Source organism: Aquila chrysaetos, chromosome 18 (genome assembly GCF_900496995.4).
Source record: "Aquila chrysaetos chrysaetos chromosome 18, bAquChr1.4, whole genome shotgun sequence".
NCBI lineage: Eukaryota > Metazoa > Chordata > Aves > Accipitriformes > Accipitridae > Aquila > Aquila chrysaetos.
The window spans coordinates 15,718,049-15,736,483 of record NC_044021.1 but is presented as its reverse complement, the minus strand read 5'-3'; the positions used below and the strand labels follow the sequence as shown (position 1 = coordinate 15,736,483).

Here is an 18,435-nt window from a genome sequence, read left to right as displayed (position 1 = left end):
GCAGTACTGCTTCAGGTGCCTTATGAAAGCTTACTATACCTACATGAGTATCTTTATCAACCAAAAACTTCCAGCCTCAGAATAAAGAAATAAATACAGATGAGTTCTAATCGTCATGAACAGTTAGGCAAGCAGTGGCTCTGCTTTCTTCAATTTTCTGCTATGAAATTCTCATTTCAGCCTTTCCACAGTTCTTTCTATGATCATTATCAACCTGTCCAGTCTAGTTTTTATGTTATAACCTGGCCTATCCTATCTAATTTACACTTCTACAACAATTAAAATTAAACCAAAACAAAATACAAACCCCAATACCTTAGATATCTTCAGTTGGTTAGGGTTTTTTGGTTTTTGTTTTTTTTTTTTTTTTAAATCCTGACTCCTGTAGACTAAAGGAAAAAAATTAAATTTGTTTGTTCTTACCACAATAAAGAAATACTTTTTGTAAGTCACTGTAAATTGTGAACACAACACCCAGATTTTGGCCAGCAAACAACAGTATTTTGACTCGCAGCATGTTTTTTAAAGACTCATAGAATAATATTTTTTGCAGTATTTCTGTCTCTTATCAACTGTTATTGCCCCTATCTAGTAGATGCATGTCATTACTAGCATTTTTTTTTTCTCAATAAATAAGAGAACTTTCATATTGTTCTTAACCCCATTGACAGAGGGTTGCTCATTAGCGTCTATATAATCTACTCTGAATGGTCTTTTCGTTGTGCGGTTAATAGCCACTACTGCTCATGGCATTTTCTCTGACTCCTCATTCATTTGAATCTTCACCTTTGCCTTACTACGCTATGACAGTTTTATATCTATCCCTAATGAATTTTCATTGTAAGTATGACAAATCCCCAAGGTAACTTTTATTTTTAAGTAATATAACTTTGAGACAAAATTGTTTTCTTTATATTTTCAGTAAAATCTCTATTACATTATTTTTAGGAAATAATCCTTTTAGAAGAAGTGATTATATATTATAGGCAAGGCCTGTACTAGATAGAGGAGATTCAAATAAGCAATGATAACTATCAGTGCTGATTGTTTTCATGGAAGTGATCTTAGATTTCATTTCATTTTTGTCAGAAGAGTAAAACTGAACTGAACAGAATTTCTTATTCTCAGAAAAGTATGATGAATGACCTGCACATATTACAAATTCCAGGAAAATTTTATTAATGGTCACCTAATGTAATCACTCTGGAATAACAATGCATAGTTTCTTTGCATCTAGATCATTTAAAGAAAGATTTCTCTGTCACATAAATCCCAGGAAAATGTGCCTTTATAAAAAGAAAGTTCAGACCTTACAGAACTTTCTGAGGCAACTTTCTATCCTTAAGTGTACACTTTGTTTATTTGCTTTTACCTTGTGAATAATCAAAAATAGAATGCAATGGTTTAATCCTTGCTTTCTGGGTGTAAAAAAACCAGTGCTTAGGCCAGGCTGGCTGTTAAAACAATGTCAGAGTTGAACCACAGAGGGAAAATGGAAAAGGCAATAGTAACAGCCTGATTTTATAATTTGATTCTGCTCTTAGAAAAGTGTGGCATTCCATAAAAACTGGCACAGTGGAAGTCTGTTTGACTTTGTAATTTTCACATAAGTAGTCTAAAGTGTTCATTGTTTGGTTTTGGTTTTGTTTTAAATACTTTGTTGGCAAGTAAATAAATTTGAATATATTGGACTGAGTTTCCAGATGATGATCAACAGTTTTGTTTTGTTTTGTTTTTTAAACTGACTGTAATCTTGGTTTTGTACTTTAAAATTATTTATTTAATAATTTGTAATTTTTTTTAAACTAAATGAGGGATCAATGCCAATGGCTGGCAATGCCATTAAATTGTACTGGTTTAGAAACAAAGTATAGCTTTTAAACTTATTGCTACATGCACCTGTTAAAACAATGAGTCATCTGAATATACATTCATGCAATCTTAATTTTTGTGTGCTACACCCCTGAAATAACCAATTTTAATCTGTTTTATGTTTTCAAACTGCATACAAATGCAGACTACATTTGTAATAAGTATATTAAACCCTTTTAATAAAAGAAAATTGTCTTTAAAATGCTGACTACATAATCTAGTCTTTTTATCATCATATTTAACATTTAGAAATAATAAATTTCTTAATTGAATATTAGCTACACCTAAATAATTGACAGAATATTTTTGTTTAATGTAAACAAAATAAGGGGCCTACACACACACGCGCAGAGAACTGAGAACATTGGATTTGGGGCACTTAACAGGCTGCTTTCTAAATTCTCACTCAACTACTATCTCTATGTTCCCAAATCCTTCCATAATACAGCACTAGTCTTGTAGTCTTTAGTGCTAGTAGACATTATTCTTTCCTAACCAGTTTTTATTTATATATTGGAAGGAGTTAAAGAGCAACACAGTTTACTTTCCTTATCAGTTTTCCCACCTTCACATAAACACATTCAAAGTGAAAATAATTTGTTCCTGCGGGTGAAACTGAAACCAAAAGTAATTAAAGCATAAGTTTTTACACCCAAAAGATATTGACAGAACTTGTATTTTGAACTTTAATTCCATTGGAGGGGCTAAAAATAATCTTTATGAATATCAGCATTTTAAATGAAATGCAGCTTAAAGGGAGCTCAACTACCAGGAGACATCCTGTCCCATCCCACTTCCTGCCCACTGCCCACTCAGTGAATAACCAGAATCCTTAGAAACAAATGGTACTTGTAACTACACTTGTATGTTACCCCCACCTTCAGACTGGGTTTGCACAACAGCATCAGAGCATAAGTGTAATACAATCAAGGTGGACAGGGAGAAGACAACCTTACACGGCTACAGAATTTTTTTCACTGGTGTGGCACACTAAAAGTAACAAAAAGTTTCAGCAAGCTTTGTAACTGCTATGCTTAAAGTAAAATTCAGGGAACTGTTAATAAGTAGCAGTTCTGCACTGAGAAGTAACTGGAATCCCGAATTGTTGCAAGCACGAGTTTTCCATTTTCACATTAAAATGGAAGCGTAACCAGCCACTAAAACTACACAGCACAGTGCCTTCTACTCCGAATGTGATCACCCCATCCCTTTCTCAGGGGTGCTGCTCCCCGCCCCATCCCTGCATGGTGCTGCATGACCTCAAGGTACGGTCCAGGGACACGGGATCTGTGAGTCAGCACAAGCCAAGGGCAAGAAGCCGCGCAGCCACGCTGCAAGTCAGCCCAGCGAGTTGATCCAGCTGAAAATTAAACATGCAGTTTGATGGATTCTTTCTTCTTTTTTAACCAGAGTCAAGTCATTGCTGCAACCATCCCCCCAGCATCTACCCATTATTTTTTTTCCTGTCTCCCTTCAACCATGCCATATATTCCTGCTCCTTTACTTGAAGCAGCACCTCTTGGATTTTGACCTGGGACAGCCAGAAAACTGCCAGAAAACTATTTCTACAGAAGTGGTGGACAGCCTTCCGCTAGATAGGCTTCCTTCAATGGCATTCACCTGACCCAGCGACACAAATCAGCGTCAGTGCAAAGGAAGGGGGAAGAATGAGTGGCTCGCTGGAGGAGGCAGTGGTGGCAAGCAAGGCCCTCAGCACTTAAACTTGCTTAAGCTGTAGAGAGCAGAGCCCTCAGACTCCCAGTTGAAAGTGGACAAGGAATAGATAGTCTCCTTCCTTAATATTTAGTACATTTCAAAACTAAGTTTTAAACATCACACCACTCAAAGAAACATTAAGGGAAAGAGAGGAAAACTGACGTAAACACTGTCAGGATACACAGATTTCTTCCCCCAGTCTCAGGGTTCGCTCACTCAGGCGGTTCTTCCGTGGACATCACTTGGTGGCTCAACAGCTCCAACGACCTTCCACACCTGCTTCATCATCCTGGGAAGTATGTGTATGGCCATGCACTGAACCAGACTGAGGAACTGATTCAACAAAATAAACATTTTTGGAGCCAGGGTTTTTTTGTTTGGTTGTTTTTAATTATGCCAGATCAATTTTCCAATCCTCTTAACACATGGACAAGCTGCTGTTGTGGCTCAACTGAAGGAACAGCTGAGTGGTTGGAGGAAGGACCTGCTGAAGTCAATTATAAAGCACTGCCATTCAAACACCTTCTGAGATTTAATGTAAAATGAAGTAAAATACAACAATTATGGTTTAAAAACATAACTTGATCAGTTACTGCCACTCAGATAACGAACCTTAACTTATACCATAACAGCTCAGTGCTGTGCCTAAACACTTTATACTCCAACAGCACAATCCTTTAACAACATTCACCTACTAACACAGTTTACAGTCCCAAGGGAAGGCCTGTAATGAATGAAAAATTGGGTATTATCCTGCATTAAGTTCAGAAGACAGTAGAAAAAGGAAAAAAACCCCTCAGTGCTTAGGAGGTCACATTTAAGTATATTTAACTTAACTGACTAAATTCACCAAACTAGCCTTTCTATACCTCTTTGTGGAGAAAGGGGATGAAGTCTGATGACCTTCTAGAGGAATTTCACTTAGATGGTCTGAATGGCCTTCTGGATGACCCTCAGCACTGATTACAGAGGATATCAAAGATAACACCACATGCTAGTTAAATACCTCTCTTCAGTTAGCCCCACCAAAACCAAACCAAAACAAAAAGTCCAACATAAAAGGGAGACAGGTTTGTCTGTGGCTTGTACTTGTAGCACAGCTTCTCTCTGTAAGATGCAATCAGCCTGCTCTACTTTATTCTAAGATATTCTGACAATATTGGATTTGGGGGTGGTGGGTAATAGGCTTTATTCTGCTTGTGCTTTGGCTCAGGGATTCAAACTTCATCAGGGAGATGAGCAAATTATTAGCAATCATCTCTGAAATACTCAGTCTGAGTGATATGCTCAGTGCTAGACTAACTATGACAGAGGAGAGAGAGAATTAAATTTTTCAAGACAGCATTCAGGTGTCCTAATGATGAGTTCCTCCATTCTTCCCCAACGACCCCTGCCAACCCATCTTTCTACAAAGGATAAGGCAGTTCTAGCAGGATATGCTTTTCTTCCACTACAGAACAAAGTTCCACTTTCTTGCTCAGAAAAATAAAAATCATCCTTACTTTACAATCAATAGACAACTAATTCCACACAGAAAGTGCTCTTTTCTGAACAAGTTGGATGGAAAAAGATTTTTGGTGGTTTGACTGAAAACGAGAGACGGGTATTTGGAAGACACTGGGAAGGTAGAGCTCAAACATTTGACTAAAGGGACAAATGAATGAAAAGGGAACATTCATTTAGTGAAAAGCAGGACTTAAAATTATCACATAGTTCCACAGTCCAATCGCTACTTTCTTCTTCCCCTTCTTATAATTTACTATGTCTCAGTATACTTTAAGATTTTATTTAGCATACAAAGATCTAAAATCCCTTCCCCCAAATTAATCACTTTTATTCACATCTTAGTTCAAGCTTCATAAATATAAAGAAGTGTACAGAAGAAAAAATAAAAAGAGCCAAATAAAGCATAATTTTACTAATGGAAAGAATAAAACCATATATATGTAGGTTAGAATAATGACTCTTATTAATTCCCATTCTTTATGAAAACACACATCATGAACAAGCAAAAAAGCCAAATGGCATTATTTTTACTTGACAATAAGAATGTCATAATAAAGCAAATTATTTTGTGTGCATGCAAGGAATCAGTTTTGCTACATTTAATAGCTTTGATTAGAGATATGTATGTTCAAGTGCAAGGGATTAAATTCTTTAGAATAAACTAGGTTGTAATTACTCAGGTAAGGACTTTAATGTTGAATAATTCAATTAATATTGAATATATTCAAATAACACACAGCAATAGAGACAGGAACTTCCCATTTTACAGACCAATACCATTAAAGAATGATTAACTAAGATCTTCACTTGCACTGAAAGAAAAAATTTCTTGCACTATTTTAACTGTAACTTAACTGACAGCTGTCTATCATTTATTGCTTTTCATGAGTATCCAAAGGTATAATAACTAGAGCGTAACAAACAATTTTTTTCTGGATGAACAGAGGAAAATAACATAGGAATAGGTATAAATGAATAACAGTAAAGTTTCATCTGTCACTGGGGGTGGATCAAGACCTAATGTTCATGGGGACAGAAACCATATGATGTCCTAGTGCTCATTCTATCTCCTCACTAAATCCATGTTTTGCCACTAATAGCAGCAGAGATAACCTCCAAAACACCATCTTATTCAACATGCTTGTTCCGCATTGCACCAGTTTCGGGGTAAAAATGAACTTAAAATTTAAATTGATCCTTGTAAAGAACTGGTTTTAAAGATAAGGTGTATTAATGATTTATCTCAATCAGCATTTTTTAAAAAAATCCAATAAAACACAAACAACCCTGCTATTAAATCTTTACTGATGAGAAAGTAGAGAAACGTGGCAAGGTTTGCATACAATTATGACACGTGTATCCTGCTGATGAAAAAATGAGCAAGGTCCCATCTTTGTGTGGTTTTAAAGATTTGTGAAGTAGTAATCTTTCCCATCCATAGGGTTTCTGTAGTCATGGACAAAAGCTGTTAAATCAACAACTGCTTGATGCACTGGCTTCCATGTTTTAACACTCCTACAATGTTACATCTCAAAGAAGCATCCTTAAATATAATAATTTCCATCTTCTCATTCAGAACCTAATATTTTATTCCTGGGCAGTATAAATAAATAAGCATAAATCTCAAGAGTTCTGATGAGTACCATGTGGGAGAGAGGAAAAACAGATCAATTAAGAAGCTGCCCTGATACAAAAGAGATGCCTCTAAAATGAGTGAAATAGAATCTGAAACACTGATAGATCTTTTGAAACAGAACACTACCGTATTTGCCATCGGCATCTGGGAAAAAAAGCCTTTGTTGTTCTTGATCATCATTCCTTGATGACCTGGGTAAAAATACAGCTTTTTCCAATCTTAATTCTCTGGAATTCATGCCTCTCAAAAGTCACATGAAAATGAACTCATCCTAGACTTCTGTATTACATTGCCTTATGGATGTTTTTTCCAAATTAAAATGAAATAGAGATCAAGTGCCCTTTACTCTCCCACTCAACACATACCCTTTTGTACAATCAAATCAAAACACAAAGTACATTAACACTAAGCATATGAACCAGACAAAGGAAAGAACAAATTTGAAAACAATTTGTAAGCTGGCTTTAACTTTCTCTAGCCATGTACATACACTATAAACAACCTGGTATGCAATGACAGTTTAAATTTTAACTTTGAAACTACTGACCTTACTTACTATATCATAAGTGAAAGTTGATTGACTCCTCTAAAGCTGCAGTAATGTAAAACTTCCGTTGCTCTTGGGAATGTTTGGACATCTTGTTATTCCTTCAGCTGCCAAGGACGGTGGTGAGCTGTTCCTACAGACGCCTCAGTCTTCCACGGGAAGAAGCTCTACAGCATCTCTTTCAGGAGGCATTAGAAATTGTTCAGCTGGAAACGCTCACTCAACTGACTGTTGAGTTACTTTGAATACATCTATTTAGAATAACTATATTTATGATCTAATTCCACAGAAAAAAGTACACTAAGAACAAAAGCTCAAGATTCTCAGTCTGATGTAAACATCATTGCTTTTACTTTCTTTCTGTTCCTTTGTTCTTAGAAAGCACAGTCAACCAAAGATCAAGTTTGGTCCTTACCTGTGACTCAAACAAGAGAGAAAAAAATGTGCCAGCTTGAAAACATGAGGGGCCACCTAAGAGTTACGGTACAGAGTTACTTACTTACTGTATGGCAAAAAGCCTAGAGAGAAAAAAAATCTCTTTAAGGAAAAGTTTTCCATCAACCTTCCTAATTTCAGAAAGATTAAACTCCAGTACAATCTACTATGGTTTATACTTACACTCACAAAATAGTATTAATTTCAAATCATGACATTAATTCCTAGGATTATTATTAAAAGCACTAATACAATTTGTTTTATTCTGTGGCCACATAACTCTCTAAAATTTCTAGTCTAGGAGTCTACTCACACAAAGCAGTTAGTTAGACCTTATTTTGTGATAAAGACCTTAAGCACATGAAGTCTCCACTGAAGGCTTTGCAGGTATCTGGAGCATACACTGCTGATAGCTTTAGATTTCACTCAGAGTTGGCGTTTTGTTTTGTTTGATCACATACTCCAACAACCTCTTCTTGAAAATTAAAGTTCAAGTTAATACAGTGTTTGGTAACAGCAATGTATTCAGTGGTTATGACTCAGAAAAAACTTGTACAATTGCCTTAAACTCTACCATTTGAACAAGACCCCAGTGAGTGTTTAGAAACGTCATCTACAGAGAAATGATGAAAGTTTAGCCTGGTGAACAATTGCGCTAACACGAGTGAGTGACCTGGCAATCATACCGTACTCCCGCTTACACCATGACCTGCCAGGATCAACAGAAACGCGCGCGGCATCGCTCTTCCCACAGATGTGCCCGCCTTTGCCTGAGCCTGCAGCCGCGGCCCTCCAGCAGACGTGTGCAGGGAATGAAGGTGGGCTCTGAACCTCTGGGGAGCTCAGGTCATGCTGCTGGCATTTTATAACCAAGGCTGAAATCTGCCTTTGTCCCAACAAAACCAGCCACGAAAGCTCCTAATGATTATCGCTGTGCCACGTTTCCCATTTTTTCTCTCTACAGCAAGATATTATGGACCCGTGATAGGAATCACAATGCTGAACTGGATGGATCTTTTGTGTCAGTATGTACAGTCTTACGTTCTCATTATTTCTTAGAGACACAATCCCAGGTCTGTTAGTTTTAACCTTGTAAGTGGCCTAGCCACTAAAATATGATGGAAGAGTCACACTGTGCTAGCACGAGCTATTTTATATATATAACTGGGGAAAACTGGGTGCTGAAATCAAAACACAACAAACGAGCCTGATTTAGCAACTAGCCAAACTATAATCCAGCTAACTTTCCCAAAGTTACTTTGAATTGTTTCGTACCCTTCATGCATGTACATTGTTACTGGTAACACAAATGTTATCAATATACAGATCATGTTTCATTAATGAACTGCATTTTATGGAAAGAACTTAAAAAACGATAGAATTCTGAATATCCACTCAATACAACATTCAACATATCAACAATGTCAGGGAAGTATTTTGGAGTTAAGATATATTCATTTCAACATTCTTAAGAATGTACCTCAATTGTTCCCCTAAATATATATTTACAAAATGTACATCTAACATTTTTCTGTGATAAATACATCACAACATACTTCCCATAACTTGCTTTAAACTGTGGCATCTTAAAACTAAACCAAATTTTTTATTATTCCCTAAACCAAACAAATTTCCACAAACCAGTGTTTTACAGGAAGTGGAGATGCTTAGAGGGGTATTTAAATGTCTGCAAAATGAAAATCACAATGTCATTTAAAAAAAAAAAAGAAAAAGGAAAAAGTACATCTCCTTCCTTCCCTGTTCATCCAAGATACTCAAAGAAACCCTGGGTTTTGATTTTTCAGATGCTACTATGACAATCAGCAAAGATTGAACATTAAGACTTAATTTACTTAAAAGCTGTGAAACTTTCAGAAACTGTGGGGGCAGAAGAGTTGAAGAGGCACAACTACAAATGTGGTTAGGCCACTTAAAACACATACCTTATCTTTCCCCATTAAAAAAAAAAAAAAAAGAAACAAACAAACCATCAGACATAACATGGCCAAGAAGGAAGATTTGATCAGAACTGCACTAATTTATTTTATGCAGTGCAATTATAAAATGTGAAGCCTCACTGAAGAATCACAACAAAACTGTTACAGTAGTTACTTTGTTTCATTATTCAATAAAACAAATATATAGTTAAAAGCTATTTAGTAAATAGTTGCTTTATTTTGCATTTTATGCTAGCAAAGTGGCTTCAAAATCATTTAAAAATGCAAATCTATGGTTAAAAAAAAAGTTTTTTATCCATATCCATTCTATGTATTCATACATATTCATAGATTCCTTGAAAAAGATCTACAGCAGGTCACCATTAAGGGACACATGTAAATCTTCTGAGGATGTTTATGAAAACAGTAAATATTCTTGCCTTTATAGTGTACTGAACCGGTAACATGCCAATTTTCTTTTCCTCTAAGTAATATGGAGAGAAGTTCAAAGAAATTATTTCAAAGAACACAACGTTCTTCTGCGCAAATATTAAAAGCCCATCAAAAATTAGAAAAATAAAAGCTCTTCTTAGAGAGATACTACAGCTTTGGAGAATACATTTGATAATGAAAAATACAGAACTTTCATTTCTAAGATATTTTTCTGGACTAACAATATGCTGTCAGAGAAAGCACACAATGCATTTAAGATGAAAATTATTAATGTTTTACTCAAAGATAAAGAGAAAACCAACAACCCTGTATTTATTGACAAATAAGGTTATTCCATGCCATCCAGCCATCCAAAACCTCAAAGGCATAGAAGTTAACAGGGAGAGACTTGTGCATCCCTTTTCACCTTGCAAATACAGTCTGTGGAGCTCATGCTTCCAACAGATACCCCAAAATAATACATTGCCCAGTAACAACAGATTTGGAGTTTATTACCAAAGAGTAAGAGTGGCATTATAGGCCTGCCTATCAGTCATATCCAATCAATCTGCGCATCCAGTTACCACAATAAGCAGTCATTCTGGTTGTCAAAGTTCTACATCAAATACAGCCTTTGCAAGCGTGCAAGAGAGAGATGAAACCATAACTGTTAGTAACTTGTTTTTTCTACTGCTTTGGCACAGGTCAGACATGCTGCAGCAGTCGGAAAGAAATGAAGCTGCACCTACTGAGAAGTCAAAGAGGGACAAGGCATCGCTGACGCTGTTCCAGCTATGCCGACCTCCCTGAGGAACAAGGGGCTGTGGCATGTCTCATTAAGTCCTTTGTGTCCAATAATTTATCCTCATTCAAGAGGTACTGAATGTCAGCATAGTGGAAGCAACATTCTGCGATAGTACAGCCTTCTAAGTTGGAAGTAATTATTCCGTAACTCTAAATGTGACTGGCACCACATCAGCCAATCTTTGATTGACCAAAAAACTCAAGAAATGAAATCGCAGTCTGCTGTGAAAGACAGAGACTGAAGGTAAGAATTATCAAAGCCTCACATGCTTTGGGGATGGGGCATCTCTCCCCCTCTCCTGCTTCTTCTCCCTCCCATCCTTTTTTTCCCTTGATGGACATGGGCAATTCAAAGCAAGTTACACAGAAAAAAACCCAAATATCATCTATTTTCTTAATATACCTATGACATATACATGTCTGTACAAAAGAGTTTTGTGCATAAAAATGGCTAAAACATCTCCTTATCTGTGAACCATTTGTGATCCTACACAGGACCCAGGCAGAAGTTCATTCCTTTGGCTGCGGGTGTTTGAACACTGGGAACAGCCACTAAAGTCTTGCCAGGCCAGCAGCACCACAGAGGGCAGGGCATGGCAGAGGAGCCCCCGGGGCCTCCAGCACGTCCCTGGAAGTGGCAGCAGCAGAAGATGGAGCACCAGAACTCCTCAATTCTGTCTAGAGCTCTGGGACAGGCGATGAAAGATAACTCAAGCTGGTGAAAAGCAGCGTGGCAGGGGACATGGAAAAACGTCAAGTTTCTTGCACTAAACGCGGTGGCTCCATTCCTGCAGTGCTCTTGCATTCGCGCTCTGGTTTAAAGAAGTGAAAGTCACCAAAGGGGGGTGAACAGCTAATCCTCAACTCTATTTTAAGTTAAGTGTACAGTTTCTAAGGGGGGGAAGCAACGCAAACAGGTCTGATGTAAATTCCTAGATTTGTTTAGTTGACTAGGATTAGTCAAGCAAGTCTTAATCTTTTACCTCTTCTGAAACAAGCAATAACATTGGCACCACTTGTCAAAATAAAATCGGAAAGATTCAGGCATTACAGCTCAATGACTATAAGACCCCCTTTATGAACAAGTGTCACTGATTTTTAACCAAGATCTTAGGAATCAGCACATCAGAAACAAGCAGCAGAAGATAGATATCAAGATATTTTGGACTTCCTGCAAGACAGGTTGAATAAAAACAACCCATTTCAATGGGGGAAAAAATGGCTATTTCCCAAACAGGCAATTCTAATTTGTTGTTAATAGCAAATTTTCATTAAATAGCCATAAGAAATTACAACAAACTCCAAGCTGCATACTGTAGATAATGGAGTTACCCTTTCGGTTAACTTAAGAAAAATAAATGTTTAAACTTTCCAGTAAATGCACACAAAATATGATGAAGATCTGATCACTGCAGTGTTACTAGGGCTGTGAGACAAACTTTGGGTTTAAGTGGGTAATTCCCATGCAGTATCAAATTTTCAACTAAATGACAGCATTTCTCCTTCAGTTTTCTATACTCTATCATTTAAAAAACTAGCTCAGTAGCTGAACAGCCCACAGGATCACTTCTTTTGACTTGTGGCCACTACTGTATACACAAAGTTTAGATTTTCATTGAGTATGTGTCTTTGGGTCTTACTTATTAGGTGATCAAATGACGTATAGCATAATGCAAGGCCACAGAACTTCAGCCAGTTGCTCCTGTAATTAGTTTCAGTTTGTAATTTCACTGTATCTGTATAATTTAATGTCAAACACTTTAGTTCTAAAAATAAAACCAAAAATACTGAATCATCATTGGAAGTATCACCTTGAGAATACTAGACATCGGGATGAAAAAATGCATATGTATTTTGCAAGATACTTGAAGAATTAAAAAAAAAAGAAAAAAAGACATTTTCCATTCTATAAAACATACAAAAATGTATAATTTTGGACTACAGGACTTTAAATATGTTACCCTGTAATATTTTAATGGAAATCGATTAAGTCACCTTAAACCACCAGGTTTACGAGCAATGTCAAGATAAAATACAGAGTGAGGAAAAGACACCGATGCATAGGTGAACTTGCAAAGTTCATACAAACTGTTTTGCTTACTTCTTGGTAAAACCCACTAAAAATATTTTGATATGAGTAGCAATCACAGCCCAAGCCTAACTACAGTTATGCAAATGGATCCAGTGGGCCATGTATACCATCAGCTGTACCAGTAATTCTCAGAAGAAAGATGGAAACACTTGGTCATTTGATTAGATACAATCTCCAATAGGCAGAGAACTTCAATAGGTTTCCACTGCACTTGGTACAAAAAGTTATTAAATTTTACAAGAAAGAGACTCTTCCAAACTCAGCACAGCTTTAGTATTTGTCTACCAACCACCATTTGGTACTTCTGACCTGCTGGCTAACGCACACTTGTCCTGGGGAGTACTTTGGTGGGATCACTTCCACATTCCATCAAACAAATTTGTCATGCCAACCACAATTCAGGATGACTTCAATCCCAGACATCACTGCAAGGGTCTGCCAGAGGAGGTCGAGTGATTTGACCGCAGAGCGAGCAAACATAGTTTGCTTCCAAATGAACCTTCTAAATGAAGTGGGTACCCTACTTCTAATTACTCCAGTGAAGATGATGAGAATAAGCAACAATCTTTCAATGGGTGGGAATCAGTCAATAAAGCAAAGCAAACTTGTCACAGTGTAAAAGAAAGTAGCCCTACTATTTGCCCAAGCAGCTGTACAAAGGGCTTTCCAAAAGCCACAGTAACACAGACGGCAGCAGGCACCCGCAAAGAAAGATGCCATAAAATGTCAACGCCTATTGAAACAAATTCGGGGGAAAAAAACCCCTGATGGAACCTTTTCTTATGTTTTCCTTTATCTGTCTCATTCACCAGTTTCGCCATGTCTGTCCACCTCACTAACATGTTGTCACTTGAAGAATCAAACTTACAAAGAGAAAAACTATGTTATTTGCCTCACCCATAGAGGCTGGCAACATTACTACTTGTTTCACTTTCCACCTAGAAAAAAAGAGTCTCTTCAATGCTTTTCAATAGAAGTTTCATATTTTCTTCAGATCTTTCCCCCCCCTCAAAAAAAGCAGGCAATCATTACCACAACCTCGAAAATGCTCGGGAACAAATGACATACAGGATATACAGCCAGCCCAACAAAGTCATCCTTTCAGACCATTAGTGTCTTTCAAGGTTTCTATCTTTGAATTCCAAATCACTGGCCTACAGTTTGGCTCCCTCTCTCCAGAGATGATATCCAGAGTAAAAATAAAACTCATCCCACAAACAAGTGAATCCATAAACATATTTTTTTCTTAAGGGGGGAAAAAAAAAAAAAAAAAAAAAAGGAACTTACCTTCATTTTTATTGTTTATAAGAGGATTTTTCATTTGTATTTTGGAAGTACCATGACACATATCAGCAGGAGTAGTTGGCATTCATACTTAGTCTAACAATTGCAAATAGATTATACACTTTTTTTTGAACAAGACACAAGATCAAGATTCAGAAGGAAAAATGGAGGTATAACAAATGGCACTGGATTTCAATCACCAGATTCGAAGAATATTGTACAACATGAATTACAAAGAAAATATCCATGAAACAGAAGTAAACTTCCAGTCAATAACACGGGCAGTTCACAGAAGGTTTTAAATTACCTAATATTCAACATTTCAGGTCAACTTGCAGTTATGTACTTCCCAAATTAGTGTTCACCGTATTTAAATTATTTATTATTTTATGATTTTTCAGGCATGGCTATAAATTTCATTACAAGACAAAACTTCTCTAAAACAAACAGCAATTTAGAAACAAAAAAAAAAAAATTGCAAGAGAGACAGCTTGACCACATCGGAGTCCAAAAGAATTAACAATTTCAGCATCTCAGATAAACTTTGCACTTACACAATTAAAGAATGTGTCTGATTTTTAAAATAATAAAGTAGTTTTATCACTTTAGGGGTTTTGCAAAAGACGATTTCACCCGATGGACTTCACATGCCGCCTGCCCAGCGAGGATGGCCACGCTCAACAGACTACTGAGCCTTTCGCGCAACTCAACGTTTCAAACACAACTTAAGACAACCAAGAAGTGTAATGAGCGGTGGTCACTCCTAACCTCAGTCCAACGTCCAGCAAATAGAATTCTTCTGGTCATTTTTTATGCCTATCGAAACTGATATCCCATTGTCCATCTTTGACCAAATACAGCGACATAAAAAGAGCAAGTATTGGCCACAGCACTGTCTATGGGCCCAACTCCACAAACCCGAGAGAACTTCTTCCGAAGTCAAAGCAAGTTTTTGGCAATCCTTTCACACACAGAGCGGTCCCTAAATTTCTCTCCTGCTTCCAGGGATGATCCCTTCAAGATTGGCTTAAGCCACATTATGAGGATGGGGAAACTTGCCAAAGCAATTAACCATGATTTTTCTGTCTTGGGAATACAGGCCTTCAATCTTCTAGTCTCTCAGTTCAGCACCTCTACTCTGCAGTCAACTTGCTTAAAAATATAAGCCCACCCAGGGCACCTTTCACTGGCTTCTACGGGTCTGTTCACCTACGGCAGCACAGATGTAACTCCATTAACAGGAGATAAATGTGCACCAACAGTACAGTAAGACATCTTCTTCTGTCAAGTGTCCTGAAGGCTGCCTGTCTCCCTTTGACCTTAGCCTTCCAGCCTCTGGATATAAATATTTTTTTATAGAACACTGTCTGGATGCATATTAACTATGAGATAAAAGCATTTTTGGTTTTGGGTGGCCACTTCTTTACCCAAAAGACAAGAGTGGCTCCAAAACAACAACGGCTTTTCACTCCCAGGGATGACTTCTTGTAAAAATAAAAACAAGGAAGTTAAATCCAAGAGAACCATAATGCTTTTCAATTAAGGGCAAGGATGTGAAATTGCCACACATAAGACAGGAAATTCAAAGTTAGGCTGTCACCTCATTCCCTTCTTCACCCCAAAACCTTCCTCTCCCGTCAGCACACCCTTTGACCACCTCCCGAGCAAGGAGTGAAGGATGGCGTGTCAGAGCCTTAACTTTGAATCTTTTTGGCTTCCCTCGCAACCTTAACCGTATCGTTAGAGCACGAAGAGCCGAGGAGTTTAAATTTTAATATTTTGCATCACCGCGGCTTGCTGCATGGCCGAGGCACAGGATGGTAGCACAGGACTTTGGTACAGACACAAATCCGGGAGGAAAGCCCCTCTGCCCTCCCCCCCGCTCCGGACACATGCAATAACTCGGCTTTGCACACATTTTTGCACACCGCCGGGCTCGCACTTCGGCGTGCTCACTCCCGGAGCAAGTCGCGGCTGTCAGCGCTGCTCCCCACCATCCAGCCCCCCCCCCCCCCCTTCTCCTTCTGGAGTCAAAGTGTTGTGTGAACGTGGGGCCGGGGGGGGGGGGGGGGCGCAGGCCACGGGTAACACTTTGCCGTCTCCTCCTTTCAGTCACATTTCCGTCCTCCTCCAGCAAAACTGGGGAGGGAAGGGGGGGCGGGGGGCCAGGCTGGGCGGGGGACACACACACACACACACACACGCAGGCGCTGGGCCCAGCGGGAAGGGGCAGCCGCGGCAAGTGTGGGTGACAAGACCGCCGGCTCTCCCGAGAGCAACAAAAAGGCGGGTGGGGTGGGGTGGGGTGGCCGGCGGGGCCGGGGGCAGGGCCGGCGCTCGGGGGCTGTTACCTCGTAGAGTTCCTCGGAAGCCATGCTGGGGAGCCTCACAAGGTGGAGTTGGGTGCTGGTTTGGAAATACTTTGTTTCAGTTGGTGCCGGGGAAGATCTCTGCAGAAGAAGAGAGGAGGAGGAGGAGGAGGAGGGGAAGGAGAAGAAGAAAGAGAAAGAAGGAAGAAGAAGAAAACAGAAAGACTGCTAATCTCTTCTCTCCTCCTCCTCCTCCTCCTCTTCTTCTTCTTCTTCCTCCTCCCTGCGCGTCTCTCTCCAGCGCAACTAGCAGCTCCGCTCGCTAAATGCCAGTGAGGTGCTGCTGCTGCTGCTGCTGCTCCTGCTGCTGCTGGTGGCGGCGGCGGCGGCGGGGCTGCGCGCACGGCAGCTGCGCAACTCGCTCGCTCCCCGCTCGCGCTCGCTCCCTCGCCCTCGCGCTGCCTCTCGCACACCCCGGCAGGCCGGCACGCACGCACGCACGCACACACTCACTCACTCGCGCGCGCACACCCGCGCACGCACGCACACACACACACACACGCACACACACACACTCACTCGCTCACTCACTCGTACACACGCACTCGCGCACGGCGGCGGCGGCGGCGGCGCCCCGCACCCCCACCCCTCCGTCCCCGGCTCGCTCGCTCGCTCCCTCCCCAGGAACACTAATCGAGCGCAGAGAGAGCGCCACACGCAACCACTCCGCCTCGGCTCCAGCCGCCCCCGGCACCATCCTCCTCCTCCTCCTCCTCCTCCTCCTCCCCCCCCCCGCTTTGATCTCCCATTGTCTGCTCAGCTGAGCCCGGCGGCGCGCGGGGGGCGGCGGGGCGCGCGCCCGGGCGCGGGGGGTGAGGGGGGGGGGCGGGAGGGGCCGCGCCCGTGGGGGAGCGGGGGGCGGCGGGACGGCCGAGTTTGGAGAGGCGGGACGGGACGGACGGACGGACGGAGACGGGACACACGGGGCCCGCGCACGTGCGGAGCCCTCGTCGCTTCCCTGAGTCCCGTCCCGTGTCCCCGTCCCCCCCGCGGTCCTGGCCCCGCAGCCCCCGCGCTCGTCCCTCTCCTCGCCCCGCCACGCCCGGTCCGCACCCCACGGCCCTCCGGCCCCGCTCCCCCGGCGGCACCGGCCGGCCCCCGGCCCCCTTGCCCTCCTCTACCACCTCCGCGCGCGTCGGCACGCGTTTGTCCGAACTTACTGGGTCGAACGCCTTTGCCGTGAGACGGCGGAGGACGTGGGCAAACCCACGCGGGAGCGAAGCAGCCCTACGAGGATCGTTGCCGACGGCACGTGCGCGGCTTCCATCTCCCAACTGACCGTGTTTGCAACGTCGGGAAGGCCCCGCCGAAGCCTCCCTGGCATGATGGGTCAACGGAGGGTAGCTGACTCGTTGACATCGGTCCAGTACTGGTTGCACCACACAACTTGTTCTTGTCACCTCATATGTCATCTGGGGGTGCTTCACAGGGAATTGTGCAAATAAGGTGGCGTGTACCATTAACTTGATGAGTTGAAGGCATCGTTGTGCAAAGGTAGGTGCGATGAGTTGCTCCTGCAAAAGCGAATTCTGCCAGACGACGTTTCTGATCTCAAAAGGGCTGAAGGGTGGGACAAAACCAGCGTCAGGACAGGAGTGCCTTACCGTGCATTCTATCATACCCGGGCATTTGTTCCGGTGAGCGTCTTATTCCACACCACACCGGGAAGCCATACTCTGCCGCAGAACAGCACTAGTTAAAGCAGAGTTCGTCACACTTATGTAATCAATCAACCCATTGACTCAACTAATTTTTGATCAAGTCACTTCTTATTTTTATTTTTTTGCCAAAGTCTTTCAAAAATG

The 18,435-nt window shown here is 40.8% G+C and overlaps 1 protein-coding gene across 5 annotated transcripts in view; it reads right to left on the bottom strand.

Moving 5' to 3' along the window:
- The window catches only part of CDYL (chromodomain Y like), a 127,926-nt gene that overhangs the window by 88,203 nt on the left and 21,288 nt on the right, over positions 1 to 18,435 (bottom strand). The window contains exons 2-3 of one of the 5 annotated variants that reach the window (XM_030041639.2): positions 16,804 to 16,846; positions 16,613 to 16,712 (exon numbers count right to left, since the gene is read on the bottom strand). In XM_030041639.2, the coding sequence (XP_029897499.1) occupies positions 16,613 to 16,636 (24 nt within the window). In that variant the 5' untranslated portion in view covers positions 16,637 to 16,712; positions 16,804 to 16,846. Of the gene's footprint in view, positions 1 to 16,612; positions 16,713 to 16,803; positions 17,238 to 18,435 lie in introns of those variants that run through there. The other 4 variants (XM_041118293.1, XM_030041638.2, XM_030041640.2 and 1 more) reach the window with 4 other exon arrangements.